General features: G+C 35.4%; 2 protein-coding genes across 2 annotated transcripts; both read right to left on the bottom strand.

The window, feature by feature from the left end:
• Positions 1-3500: 3500 nt before the first annotated feature.
• LOC140857264 (uncharacterized) lies at positions 3501-4611 on the bottom strand. Its single transcript, XM_073256029.1, has 4 exons — positions 4362-4611; positions 4197-4289; positions 4019-4102; positions 3501-3938 (listed from the first exon to the last, which is right to left on the bottom strand). Exons 1-4 carry the CDS (start codon positions 4524-4526, stop codon positions 3501-3503), a joined length of 780 nt encoding a protein of 259 aa, XP_073112130.1. The 5' UTR covers positions 4527-4611.
• Positions 4612-4728: 117 nt separating this feature from the next.
• On the bottom strand, positions 4729-5394 carry LOC140856890 (uncharacterized). Its single transcript, XM_073255107.1, has 3 exons — positions 5330-5394; positions 5037-5239; positions 4729-4940 (listed from the first exon to the last, which is right to left on the bottom strand). Exons 1-3 carry the CDS (start codon positions 5380-5382, stop codon positions 4840-4842), a joined length of 357 nt encoding a protein of 118 aa, XP_073111208.1. The 5' UTR covers positions 5383-5394; the 3' UTR covers positions 4729-4839.
• Between the last annotated feature and the right edge of the window lie 9714 nt (positions 5395-15108).

The following is a 15108-nucleotide window of genomic DNA, read 5'->3' as shown; positions in this document are numbered from 1 at the left end:
GCAAGAGATGGATGGAGTGTAGTAGAGTAAGGATTACTTGGATGGGGTAGAGAGCTTTCTCAATTTAATATTCAAATTTGGATCTATTGATGAAAAAATCTCTTGTCCTTGCAAAAAGTGTGTACATTACTATCATAGAAACCGTGTAGAGATTTACGATCACCTTGTAGTCAATGGTATAATGTAAGGATATGATGCTTTAGATTCTATTATATATGCAACCATTTCTAATGGAGTTATTATTAATGGGGAAGAAACATCTAGAGACAATAATATGGTCGAAATGATACGTGAAGTATTTTGAGTTTATGATGAAGTAAATTTAAGTTTAAATATAGAGCCTTTAATTAGGTGAGGTAAATTTAGAAAGATTTGTAGAATCAGAATCCATGGAGCATTCTCTGTCAGATATTGAAAAATTCAAAAAAGTGATGGAAGACACAGAAAAAGAATTATATCCAGGCTGCAAGGACTTTACAAAATTATTTTTGTTGTTACATTTATATCATGTGAAGTGTTTGTATGGATAGTGCAACTCGAGCTTTGATACATCGTTAGATGTTCTGAGGCGTGCATATCCTAACAGTGAGGTACCAAAATCTTTCAATGAAGCAAAAAAGATTATTGAACCGCTAGGGCTTAAGTATGAGAAGATTGATGCTTGTTCCAATGATTGTCTTTTATTTAGAAAGGAATATGCTAATGATGATTCATGCTCAAAATGTGGGGCTTCTCGATAGAAAAACAATGAGAATAACTAACTCAATGATGTATCAACTTCAAATAAACGGAAGAAGAAGAAAGTTCCTATGAAGATTATAAGGTATTTTCTCTTAAAATAGAGACTCCAAAGGTTGTTTATGTTATCTAAAATGGTAGATTTGATGAGATAGCATGCAAGGGACCGCAAGAAGAAAAATGATATTTTGAGACATCCAGCTGATTCTAAAGCATGAAAAAATTTGGACCAAAAGTATCCAGAATTTGCTAAAGAGTGTCGTAATATCAGGTTGGAGCTAGCTAGCGATGGTTTTAATCCGTTTGGGACAATGCGAAGTGTATACAGCACATGGCCAGTGATTCTAATTCCATATAATTTGCCACCATGAAATTGTATGAAGCAAGAATACTTTATATTGTCATTATTTATACCTAGTCCAAAGTCACCTGAAAATGATATTGATGTATTTTTACAACCTCTTATAGAAGAGTTGATTGAGTTATGGGAGATTGGTGTAGAAACGTACATATGATGCTTCCACAAAGATGATATTTCAAATGCATGCAGCAATTATGTGGACTGTAAATGATTTTTCAGTATGTGAAAATCTTTCTGGTTGGTGCACCTATAGTTGATATACATGTCAATCTTGTAACGTGGATACCCATTCGAGGCAATTGACACATGGAAGAAGTTCTGCTACATGGGTCATAGGCATTTCTTGGATTCTACACATAAATATAGGCATGATGCAAAATCATTTGATGGGTCTAAAGAATTGGGGCATAAACCTTTGGCTCGATCTAGATCTGATTTATTGGATCAATTAAAAGAAATAAGATTCAGCTTCGAAAAGATGAGTGAACCAACAGACGGGGTTCAAAAGGGAACATGGAGAAAGCAGAGTATTTTTTTTGAACTTTCTTATTAGGAGCACCATCTCATCAAGCATAATCTTGATCCAATGCATATAGAGACAAATATATGTGATAACCTTGTGCATACTTTATTGAATGTTGATAAAAAACCAAAGGACAATTTGGGGGCTTGTCGTGATTTGTGAGAGATGAAAATAAGACCAGAGTTATGGGCTGAAAAATAAGGTTCTAGAAGGACTTATTTGCCCCCAGTATGTTTCACAATGTCTCGTTATGAGAAAAATCTTTTTTATAAAGTCTTAAAAAATGTAAAATTTTCAGAATGTTATGCATCAAATATATCACACTATATTCACAAAAATTATAAATTTTCTAGACTTAAGAGCCATGATTATCATGTTCTATGTAGCAACTTATCCCTCTTGCAGTACGAGGGACATTGCCTGACAAAGTTAGTTCTGTTTTGATTGAGTTTTGTAGCTTCTTTCAAGGACTATATGGTAAATCTCTTAAAGTAGATGAGCTTGAGTTTTTTGAAGAAAAAATTACTTTAATTTTTTGTGAAATGGAGAAAATTTTTTCACCATCATTTGTCATTATTATGGTGCATTTGGTCATTCATCTAGCAAGTGAGGCAAAGATTGCTGGCCCTGTATTCTATCGTTGGATGTATCCCATTGAGAAATAAAATTTTTATTAATCAGTTAGCTTGTTTTGATGGTATATTGTATATATAGCAAATGCAAAGTAATTGGAAATTTCACTACAAGAAAATTAATTTTTTGCAACGAAATTTTTTCGTCGCTAAAAATCATATTTTCGTCGCTAAAAGTATTTGCGACGAAATATATCGTCGCTAAAAATTTGTAGAGAAAGCCTCGTAGCAAAAGACCTTACCGACGAAAATATTTTATTTCGTCGCAAAAAATAGTAAACCTAGACGACGAAGTTATGTACTGTATTAGCGACGAAAATATTTTGTCGCAAGAGCTTAAATTTTCATTGCTAAAATTGCAACGAAAAAAAATTTCGTCGCTAAATATTTTGATTAAAAAAAATTTTTTCTTATTTTTTGCGACGAAAATGAAATTCGTCGCAAAACTAAGCGACGGATTTCGTCGCAAAATAATTTGTCGCAAAAATTTCGTCGCAAAAATTCCGACGAAAAAAATGTTCGTCGCTATAATTGCGACGAAAAAAAAATTTCGTCGCTATAATAGCAACGAAATAAAAATTTCGTCGCTAAAAGGGCGACGAAATAAAAAATTTCGTCGCTATAATGGCGACGAAATAATAATTTCGTCGCTATAATTGCGACAAAATAAAAATTTTATCGCAAAAAGTTTAAATTTTTAGCGACGAAACTTTTTTTTCGTCGCAAAAATAGCAACGAAATAATTTCGTAGCCAAAATTGCGACGAAAAAAAAATTTCGTCGCTATAATGGCGACGAAATAATAATTTCGTCGCTATAAGGGCGACGAAATAAAAATATTCATCGCCATAATTGTGACGAAATAAAAATTTCGTCGCAAAAAGTTATAATTTTTAGCGACGAAACTATTTTTTCGTCGCAAAAATAGCAACGAAATAAAAAATTCCGTCGCAATGAATAATAAAAGTTTTATTTTTTTGGGTTCACAAATTTTTTTGCGATGAAATTAATATTTCGTCGTTAAAATAAATTTTGGATAAAAAATAAAATTTTTATTAATTTTTCAAAAAAATCTGCTCAAATACATATTATCTGATCAAACATATTTTAAATAAACAGTATGTTAACACAATAAAAATATTCTAAGTTAAAAGACCAATTTCAAGTAATAAAAAGTTTCATAACCATCTTTGTCATATACAAAAATATAAGTCCATACATCATTTTAAATTTAAAATAAGTACAAACTAAGTATGATCTGACTCATTGGCCTCGTTCCCTCCTCCAGGCGTCGATCTCTGACCCGATATGTGTCGCGATGGTGGTGCAGAGGCGGCATCATGTGACTGTAGAGGTGCTAACTCAGAAGCATCAATACCGAGCCATCCCGCCACCGCAGCTACGATCCTCTCGAGCGTCTGACTACGATTCATCCAGTAACTAATCTGATCTTGCATCATGCTCATGGATGTCCTAACTGCCTCTGGCATCGATGCATCATCAGACCGGTCGGATGACGAACTGCGTGATATTTTGGACCGCATGCTATGACCAGATCCTAGCTGCCGCCCGAGGACGGTATCTAAAATCGTATCATCTGTCATCAAACAAACCTGCTGCGATCCAGTATCACCATCAGATCCCACCTCCCTCGTCGCCTGCTCTCTCAATTCTAACATTTTTTCCTTCACAATAAACCAAATAAAATCATAAATTTTTTTCAAACTCTTTAAAAGTATTCAAAATGTAGAGTAATGATACTTACATGACGCTGCCTCGCCTCCTCGGTCACGAACTCGCCACTCTTGTTTTGATAGAATTTAGCATAGGCGTCGACTCCGGATAGTCCCTGTTCAAACAAAAAAAAAAGAAAAAAAGATATCAAAATAATATAAATATTTAATAAAAAGTTACAAAGTATGATTGCAAATGTAGTTACGTACCATCCTCTTCATTCCCTGTGCAAAAGAGGCACTTCCTTGCATGTGAATAGAATCAATCTTGCTCCTATTCACCTTATTCGCCTCCGATCGTCGCTACAAAATACATACAATTATAACCAATAAAGGACATAACATAATTAAAAAAATTTGGAACACTAGACATACCTGAAATGCCTCACTTCCAAAATGCTCACATAACCACCGCCAATCGTCACTAGACCCAGCCCAATTTCTGTATGGCTGGGTCACAGGATCAATCCCCTTCGCCTGCAGCTCATTGCAGTATTTATGAAGCCTACATCGCCGATCTCTGTATCTATTTGCAGCCATTTTGAGAATACATGCCGTCACTTCTTCGTCAGTGCAATCCTCGAAGTCAATATTATCCTACACAGTAATCATACCAAAAAGCAAATACATGAAATTATTCATATCATAAAAAATTTATTTATATAACCAAAAATAATATGGATCATATAATGATATGCAAGACATCCAAATTTAATTCTTACCCTGATGTGAGAGCATCACGGTATCGAGGAGCTACATGCTTGAAACTTTCAGCAGCCCACGAAAAATGATTCCACATATACAAACTGATCTCATTTGCGACGATACTAGCCTCTGTGCCAACCGGATGATCTCAAAATATATGTACCTTCGATTTTTCATTGTGTGTATGCACATATTTTTTCAAAACAAGACCCCTACTAGGACCACGCACTGCACGTCGATGCTGTGTTCCTACATGTAAAAATTGATGAAATGAACATATATCATGTATCACTAAATGCATATAACAAAAAAATATATATGGTTTATAAATTGATAGAGATGTACCTGTAAGGGGATGATGCTGCGGTACCATGGCCTCCGGCTGGGCAAGCTCTGGCTGAGCACTAGGCGGCTCTGTGGACTCGGGCAACTGAGTCTCATCTAAATCCTCTGACTCATCATGCAAAATGCTAAAGTGAGGATGTGTATCATCAAGCGGAGCCTGCTGCCTACCCCGTGAATGTCTACGTCCAGGACCAGTCATGATGCTGCAATGATTAAAATAATTTAAATCAGTAAGTAATCAAAAAAACTCAAGTATTACATGATATAATAAAAAAAAAAGTAAATTGAATTACTTATTCATATTAATTATTGTTCTCAGATTCTGAACTCGTGTCCATATAGTCATCTTCGACGGGAGTCATAGAGGACTTCGACCCTGAAGTACTATCATCATTGTCGTTAACGAAGTCATTATTGGATCGTGCTCGTGTCCGTGCCCTTATCGACGATCCAACAACAGAAACATCCTCAGGTTCATAGTCGTCTCTTTGTAATTGTCCTATGTCAATCGTATCATCTGGCACTAATATGTTATCTGGTGCTTGCATTTGATATGCTTCATTTTCAATAATTGCACAGACTTCATTCTCAAGATGTTCATCATTCGGGCATGTGAAAAGTGCAGGATCAAACAAATGCCTATGCTGAGCCCTTATTGCAACTCGCCAAGGCTCTTTCATTTTGTTATCATCAATATACCACACTAGTCTTGCTTGCTTTGCAAAAATATAAGGATCACTTTCATACCATACATGACCAGTGTGGACACTGACGAGTTGAGGATCTATAACAATTGGCCTGTGTCGTCCTAAGTCATACCATCGACACTTGAATAACACAATCCGTCGAAGATCACTATATCTCAACTCTATAACCTCATGCAGAACACCAAAAAAATCTATTATTTCACCCTTGTGCTCGCCCTCCACGCTTATTCCACAATTCTGTGTAGTTCGATCACGATCGCGATCTTCCGTTAAGAATCGCACACCATTGACTATGCATGCTGAATATACTGATACACGTCTGTCAGGTTTTCGTGCAAGTGCAGCTAAGTCATTACTGATACAGTTAGGATTGTCGATACGTAGCTGAGCTATCTACAATTAAAAGAATAATAAGCAGGTTAAATTTGACAAAATAAATACTATATAAACAAACTTTTAATCATGGATGAACATGAACATAACTTACCCGTTCGTCAAACCATGATGCGAATTGATTCCTATGTCGTGCCGCTGCTAATGTAGGATTACTTCTTCTGAGCTCACTTTCGTGTTCTCTGAAGTGATGCAGTAATACTATGTATATTTTAATTTAGAGTCCACGTGCATTCATTGATATATCAACAAATAAAAATTAAATGTATATACTCACATCATGTAGGCTTCTATCTCCTCGCAATTGTTTAGCACATACCAATGCATGTCATCCGTTTCTTGTGGTGTCAACATTCGAAAATCTTTTTTACCATATGGTCGGGCAACATTGGAGAACACGGACAATCCATCGGTCAGAATCTCGTCAACATCAATATTCCGCTGTGGCCTTGTAAATTTGGTCTCCACTCGTCGAAGGTACATAGAGCAGAACGTCAGACATTCATTCATAACATGTGCCTCTGCTATTGAACCTTCAGGCCGTGCTTTGTTAGTGACGGCACTCTTGTATTCACGCATCTCCCTATTCAATAAATTATCAATTGATATCACATATAATAAGAATACAAAAATAAATAATAAATATTACAATATCATGCAATTACCTTTCAATTGGGTACATCCATCTTGTATGTACTGGCCCACCCAATCTAGCCTCATGTGGAAGATGAACAGAAAGATGCACCATGATATCAAAGAAGGCGGAAGGGAATATCATCTCGAGCTTACAGAGAGTAATGATAATCTTCTTCTCCAATATGTCGATCTGACTTCGTCTCAATGTCTTCACACATAAGTCTCGAAAATAAGTTTCCAGATCAAGTAACGCATCACACACATTATCCGACAACAATCCACGCAAACCAACTGGGAGCACATGCTGTAGAAGTACATGACAATCATGACTTTTCATCCCGATGATCTTTCCATCTTTCGACTTGATGCACCGTTTCAAGTTTGAGGCGTATCCATCAGGAAACCTCACTGATCTCAAATATGAAAGAAATTGATTTCTCTCTCTTCGATTCAGTGTATAACATGCCAATGGCTTCACCAGCCTATCCCCTCGTCGAATCAAATGTAATTCCTTTCTAATCCGCATATCCTCTAAGTCAAGACGAGCCTTCACGGTATCCTTTGTTCTTCCTTCGATATTGAGAATGGTATAAAACACATTATCAAATATATTCTTTTCAATATGCATGACGTCAAGATCATGTCGAAGAAGAAGCGTTTTTCAATATGGAAGATCAAACAACTTGCTCTTTTTTCTCCAATTTTTGATACTTGTTCGCACCCCTACTTGGCTGGCCAGACCCTTACCAAATATGACATCCTGTGGGTTTGGTAACTGATTTAAAATATTGTCTGTAGACCAGAATCTTGGCTGCGCACGTCGTTCATGCTTGCCATTGAACTTAAGACTTCTCCTCCATCTATGATCATCTGGCAAGAAACGTCGATGGCCGGTAAAACAAATCTTTCTGCGAATACGGTCCGATGTAATATCATCGTTACAAGTTGGGCATGCTTTATACCCTTTTGTACACCATCCAGAAATATCGCCATATGCAGAAAAATTGTTAACTGTCCAAAGCAATGCTGCATGCATACGAAAGATGCCTCCTACAACATGATCATATGTTTCGCATCCTTCTTCCCACAAATATTGTAACTCTTCGATCAATGGCTCTAAAAATATGTCTATGTCTCTTCCAGGGGCACGGAGACCCGGGATCAACAAGGCCAATAGATTAAAAGGTGATTTCATGCACTTCCATGGTGGTAAATTATAAGGAAATACCATAACAGGCCACATACTATAAGCAGTACTAAGATTACCATATGGATTAAATCCGTCTGTTGCCAACCCTAGCCTGACATTTCGTGAATCAGTTGCAAACCATGGATGTTCACGATCAAAATGTTTCCATGCATCTCCATCTGATGGATGTCTCATGACATCATCGTCCATATTATTTACCTCCTTATGCCATCGCATGTCACAAGCAGTATGCCTCGACATGAACAATCGACGCAATCGTGGTGTAATCGAAAAGTACCGCAGAATCTTGCATGGTATTTTCTTTTTCTTCTTATCCTTACCATGACTTTCTTTCCATCTGCTTGAATGACAAATTGGACATGCTTGTAGATCTTGTTTATCCTTCCGAAATAGAACACAATCATTCGGACATGCATGTATCTTTTCACAGCGTAGGCCCAAGTCATCGACTCCCAAACCGAGTCCTTTCAATAATTTTTTGGCTTCATAATGACTTGACGGAAGTAACTCTCCCTCTGGCAGTAAGTCCTTCAAAAATTTAAGCAACCAATTAAACGAGTTGTTTGACCACTTACCAAGTGTCTTCAGGTGTAATAACTTTATTACGGCGGACAACAGAGAGTACTTCTTACAACCAGGATAAACATCACTTTGTGCATCTCTTAATAGATGCTCGAATCTATCATTTATAGATATATTAATGTCCTCTTCAGCTTCTTATCTCAGAATGGAATGCTGATGTTCTGCTCTCGCTTCTACATTTACTTCAAATAATTTTGGATGAAGATCCTCTAAAATTTCTCTATCTTCTTCACCAAGTGTTTGTCTTTCACGACTGCATGATCCACCGACTGACGACGGATTTATGGGACTCCTGGACAACATGTTCGAGCTAGTCGGCAAATCTTCACTATGACAAGTCCATCTCTTGTAAGTCACATCTATACCGTGTTCGTATAAATGATTCTGAATGTCCGATAAGGTACACCAAAATAAATTTCTACATCGACGACATGGACAACGAGCTTTCCCATCTTCTCTAGTATGATTGGATGCCACATTCATAAAAGTCGTCACATCCGTAATATACTCGGGACAGAACTTATCACGCAAAGACATCCAACCACGATCCATACCTACATATTTATGATGCAAACTATACAATCAATTTTATGTAATAATAGTTGACTAACGCCTTATATCTCCTACCTATAGGGTGATGGTCTTATTCCATTCAGGAACGTAAGAATTTAATATTGCAATACATGTCTTGTATATAAAAAAAATTTCGGCAGCATTTCGACGCAGTTCTTCAGATACACAAGCATTAAAATTGTGCTATGTATCCAGAGAACATGATCAAAAATACCGACAAAACTCTGCGATATAGAAGCACATGTGTTGCAATATTAAATTCATTCACATGCCCAAACTGTCCACGAGGACAATTCGAGAATAGTGTGTAAAGCACCAATATTTTTTTCATAAAAAAAATATTAGTTTATGCACGCTATCCTCGAACGGAAATTCTAAGGCTTATAAATTTTTTATGCTACAATTAATATATTATTATTAAAAAAATATATTTTTAAAATATTTTTAAATCATGATTAAAATTAATTATATCAAACAAATAATTATATCTAACATTATATCTAATTACTAAAATAATAAATAATTATTTTTAATGACTAAAATTTATTAAAAAAATTAAAAAAATATATAAATTAAAAAATTGGTTTCACCTTCAACTCTTCCGTGAGCTTGATGGTGACAATCCGCGGCAACCGCGGTGGCGGCCCGGCGGTGGCGCGGCGGTGGCGGCCCGACGGTGACGCGGCGGCGGCTGCGGCGGCCCTACGAAAACAAACAAAGCAGACTCAGAAAGGGAGGGAGAGGCCGGCGTGGCGGCGGCGGACGAAGGCGTGGAGCTGGCAGGGGGAGAGGCCGGCGTGGCGGCGGAGGAAGGCGAGGACGGCGTCAGGCTTGTCGGGGGTGGTGATGTGGAGGGATTTGGAGGCGACGAGGGCCTTATCCTTGGCCGGCGAGGAAGAATAGGAGGAGGAGGTTGTCATTTCGACGGCGGCCGGCACGGAAGAATAGGAGGAAAGTATGGAAGGAGGAGGAAAGGGAGGGAGGAGAGGTGGCCGCCACCTTCGTTTTATGGATTGGAGGGTTAGGGTTTCGACGGATTGGAGGAAACCGGAGGGAAGGAGGCAGAGAAGAGGGAGGATTCGGTGCGTGGAGGAGAGGGTGGCGAGGCAGGAGGGAGATGGCCGGCAAGCTGGGAGGTGGGCTCGATCAGCTACAGGGGGTGGGCTCGAGCGGCGACGGTGGCGGGGAGGGAGGGCTCGACGGCAGTGGGGAGGGAGAGAGAGAGAGGATGGTGGCGGGGAGGGAGAGGACTTACCGAGAAGGACGACCGACGATCGGGGAACGACGACTGTCGTCGGAGATCGGGGAGGGAGAAGATTTGGATGACCGCGGCGGAGATCGGGCCAGGAGGGAGATCAACAGTGTTTTTTCAATTAGGGCAGAATATCAAGGTTTTATTTTTAATTAAAAAATAGTTAGCGACGAAATAAATTCGTTGCTAAAAATAAATATTTTGTCGCAAAAAAAATTATTTTTTGCAACAAAAATATTTTCGTCGCAAATGATTAATTTTTGGCAACAAAAATTTAGTTTCGTCGCAAATGATCGGAAAATCAAGTTTCTCGCAACGAAACAAATATTTCATCGCTAAAAATTTAATTTTTGGCGACGTAACTATTTTCATCACAAAAAAAAAATTAGCAACGAAAAATTTTTCCGTCGTTAAAAAAAAAAAATTTTTTGCGATGAAAAAACTTTCGTCGCTAAAAATCAATTCTAGCAACGAAATTTAAATTTTCGTTGCAAAATATTCAAAATTTTTTTAATAAACTAAAATTTAGCGACACAATAGTTTCGTCGCTAAATATAAATAAAATTGGTCACAAAAGTCTTTCTTTTTAGCAACGAAAAATCAATTTCGTCGTAAAAAATATAATTTTTTGGCGATAAAATTTTTTTTTGTCGTAAAAAATAAATTTTTAACTATGAAAAAAAATATTTCATCGCCAAAAAAATTATTTTTTGCAACGAAAAAAAATTTCGTCGCTAAAAATGAACTTCTAGCAACAAAAAAAAAATTTCGTTGCAAAAGATATAACTTTTTGCAACGTAATTTTTTTCGTCGCAAATACCTAATTTTTGGAGATGAAATTTAAATTCCGTTGCAAAAGCCTACTTTTTTGCGACGAAAAATATTTCGTCGCTAAAATTTCGTCGCAAAAAATCAAATTTCTTGTAGTGAAACATCATTTACATAGGTATCTAGCAAGGTTAAAGTCCTATGTTTGAAACCGAGCACGTCCAGAGGGTTCGATTGCAGAAGCATATATACCAAATAAAAGCTCATTCTTTTGCTCTTGATATCTCCAATCATCTACAAATGATACTGATAATGATTTAGAAGTAGAGAAAGGATCATGTCTCTTTCCAATTGAAGGGCAGTCATATGGAAGTGTTGAAACATTTATGATGGACAACAAAACATGGACTCAAGCACATCGATATGTGCTTTTTAATTGTGAATCTAAAATGATAGCATACCTTAAAAAGTTAGTACAATACATATGTAAATGTTGTCTATATATATATATATATATATATATATATATATATATATATTCAATAATAATGCTTTTACATATTGCAGGGAACATGAGAAGTCAATCAAAAGAAAAAATCGTAAATATCATTTAAATCCACGTGATTTAGCAGCTAGGCATAATGAAGAATTTCATGAATGGTTGAAGGAACATGTAAGTATAGATTATTTCTTTTAGTAAAAAAGGTATTTAGAATCAAAGTTTGAATACAATTTCTTTTTCTTTTTTTTCCTCCAAACTATCTAGGTTATGGACTTTGATGATGATGAAACTATTGGGCCAATCTCTGATGAGATTAAAGTACTTGCTCAAGGGCCAAACCATATTGCAAGAAGGTTTAAAGCTTTTGCTATGGATAATGGTTACAAATTCCGAACTGAAGAGTTTGAAAGGAAAATGAATATCCAAAATAATGGAGTTATGATTTTAGCAAAAATAGAAAGTTATGCAAGTAGACGGGACACACGCCCAAAGTTGGAAGATGTTAACTATTACGACAGACTTACTAATATTATAGAGTTGAATTACTATGGCAGATTTAAAGTTGTTTTATTTAGGTGTGATTGGGTTGATGTCACATAAGGAAGAGGGATAAGAAAAGATTCCTTGGGATTCACTCTTGTTAATTTTTTTCGGTTGAGACACACTGGCGAGCAATTAAATGATGAGCCATTTGTGTTTTTATCATAAGCTGAATAGGTAATATTTGTCCAAGATCTTAAAGATCGTGAATGGTTCATTCCAAGACAGATAATTCTTAGAGATGCCTTTGATTTGAGCATGGAAAGTGAGCCTCAACTTTCGACCACAAACTTAGAGAATGAAACCGTCAATTGGATTAGAAGAGATATTGATGGGATATTAGTGGATATTGAGGAAGCCGAAGCTGATAATATAGAAGAAGAGATGCAACCTGCTAATTGAGGACAAGCTATTGAATTCAAATATTATTTAATTTTTAATTAATTACAATAAAATATTTTCTTTTGATGATGTATATGACAATGATTTATGATTTTAGTTATATTGAGTTCTATTTTTTTTTATTGTTATATGTTTGATTTTTTTTTTTATTACTATATTTCTTTTCATTTACTATTATTGAATTGCTACTAATCCAAAAGATGTTGTATTTAACACATTGTTGCAGATATTATGAAAAAATTAAGAAAACATCTCATGAAGCCTTTAGTAGACAATCGTAGTCAAGCCGAAAGTGATATGCCTTTATGATCTCAAAAAATAAAGTCTATCCCAAAGGCAAAATGGAGATTTTGAAGAGGAAGGACAAACAGAAGAAAATACATCATGTATAACATATTTAGTTATAATGTACTTATCAATCTAAGAAAATAATTTTTTTACCTTTAATTTATTCTTCAGCCCGACCAAATAGAAAAGCAAAAGATTGTAACACCAATACATATGATGAGGCTTGTAAGCAAAGAATTGAAGAAAGTAAAAGGAGAATTGAGGTGATTGATTGTAAATTTGTCAAGTCTTATATTTCTTTTCTAATTATTAATTGTAAGTTAAGAAAGAATAATTTTTTCTCTTCTCAAGAAATTAAAAATTTTGAAGATTTCAAAAAGCTTGATAGAAGTCACAAATTCAGTAAAAAAGATCTCGGTATAAGCCTAAATTTTTGTTGATTAATTCTTCGTTAAGAACCAACTATTTGCTTGATGTCTATTTTTCTCTCTCTCTTTATATATATTAAATTTTTGTAGCAGCAGCACCTTTCAAAATAGAGATCATCCAAAGCAATATCGTATTGGAACCAAGGCGCTCTTCTCATTTGGGTCATCAATCAAATAGCTACATGGAGAATGATGAGTCTCACTCGAAACATCACAATAATAGTGATATTATTTTTTATGATGATGAATCTCTAAGTGTTGAAGTAGAAGAGAAAAAAAATACATCAGGTATAATATAGTATTATATAGTTGTTTGTGATGTCGGACAAAATCTAATGATGGAGTCTTTGAAATTATGACATAAATATAAGAAAAAAATCAGAACAAAGGGCTGTGCGTGGACCTACTCTATTAGCTAATGTTTGGGACATGCTTGAAGGAAATACAATTGTTGTAAAGTTTAATGTTCGTGGGCAACTCATTGATGAAAAAGGGCGAGTGCTAGCTAGTTTTTTAGGTATTGTGGCAAGAGATGCTACACCAACTCCTTTAAATTTTAACGATTGGAGAACCTTTTCAAAAGAGAAAAAAAGTAAATTTTTGGTATTTGTGAAGGTAAAATAGTTACTCATATTTATTTTTTTGTTATTAAAATATTATGAGTTGTATGGAGTCACAATCTGTGTTTCATAATTTATTTTTGTTATTTTTATCTCTTTGCATTGTAGACAAAGTTTACTATTCCATGAATTGGTGATGATTGGGTACTTAATTCCATATCAAAAAAGTAGAGGGATCACAAAAGTAATTTAAAGACAGAGTACACAGAAAAATATAGAACTCTACAGGAGCTACATTCAAATAAATCTGATCGTAGACCAAGAGATCAATGGAACACTTTGATCAACTATTGACATTCAGAAAAAGAGAAAGTATAATTCTTATCTCATTTCTACTCAAGTACTTATAACTATTATTTCTTCTTTTTTTTTCTACTTATATTTTTATGATTTTTTTAATCATAGAAATGTAATCACATAAATAGAAGTAACTGTGCAAAGCAAAAGATGGCTCATACTGCAGGATCAAAGAGTTTTGCATGTTTGATGACAGAAAAGGTATATTTTAATTAAATACTGCATATATTAATATATAGTGTCAATTATTCATTACTCTTTATGATTGACTAGGCAAAAAATGGTGTGGAGCCCTCACGTGCAAAAATATTTATAGAAACACATAAATAACGAAAAGATGGGAGATCAATTGATAGTGAGTCAGCCCAAAAGATTGTGAGCATATATGACTCTTCAATATAAAATATTTAGGTATACTATTTTTTTTTATTTTATTTCTTTCAAACTAAATTACTTCTTTTTTATAAATAGGTGATGATGTAGGAAAAATTAAGCAACAATCAACATAATAATGAAGAATCTAGAGATAGCATTGCTTGGGATGGTGATATATATTCACAGGTGATGGGGGTAAAAAGAGCTGGTCGAGTACATGGTTTAGGACTTGGTCCAACTCTCTCTAAGATGTGGGGTAAAGGTAGTGGAGTTTTTTCAAGTAGCATGCTATCAGAGGAAAGAGTTCAGAAACATAAGTTGCAAGAAGATATGAAAGTGATGCAACAACTTCATCTTGAGGAAATGAATGTAATGAAACAAAAATAAAAAAAAAACTAAAAGCTGAGTTTGCTTTGATGTGATCATATATGAGTAGGTTCGTGCGTCCTGAAGACTTGCCTTCAAGTTCAAATGATAAAGCAAATAGACAAGTAATATT

Source organism: Elaeis guineensis, chromosome 4 (assembly GCF_000442705.2).
Source record: "Elaeis guineensis isolate ETL-2024a chromosome 4, EG11, whole genome shotgun sequence".
NCBI classification, from domain to species: domain Eukaryota; kingdom Viridiplantae; phylum Streptophyta; class Magnoliopsida; order Arecales; family Arecaceae; genus Elaeis; species Elaeis guineensis.
The sequence above is the reverse complement of the archived record's forward strand: the minus strand, read 5'-3'. Positions and strand labels throughout refer to the sequence as shown.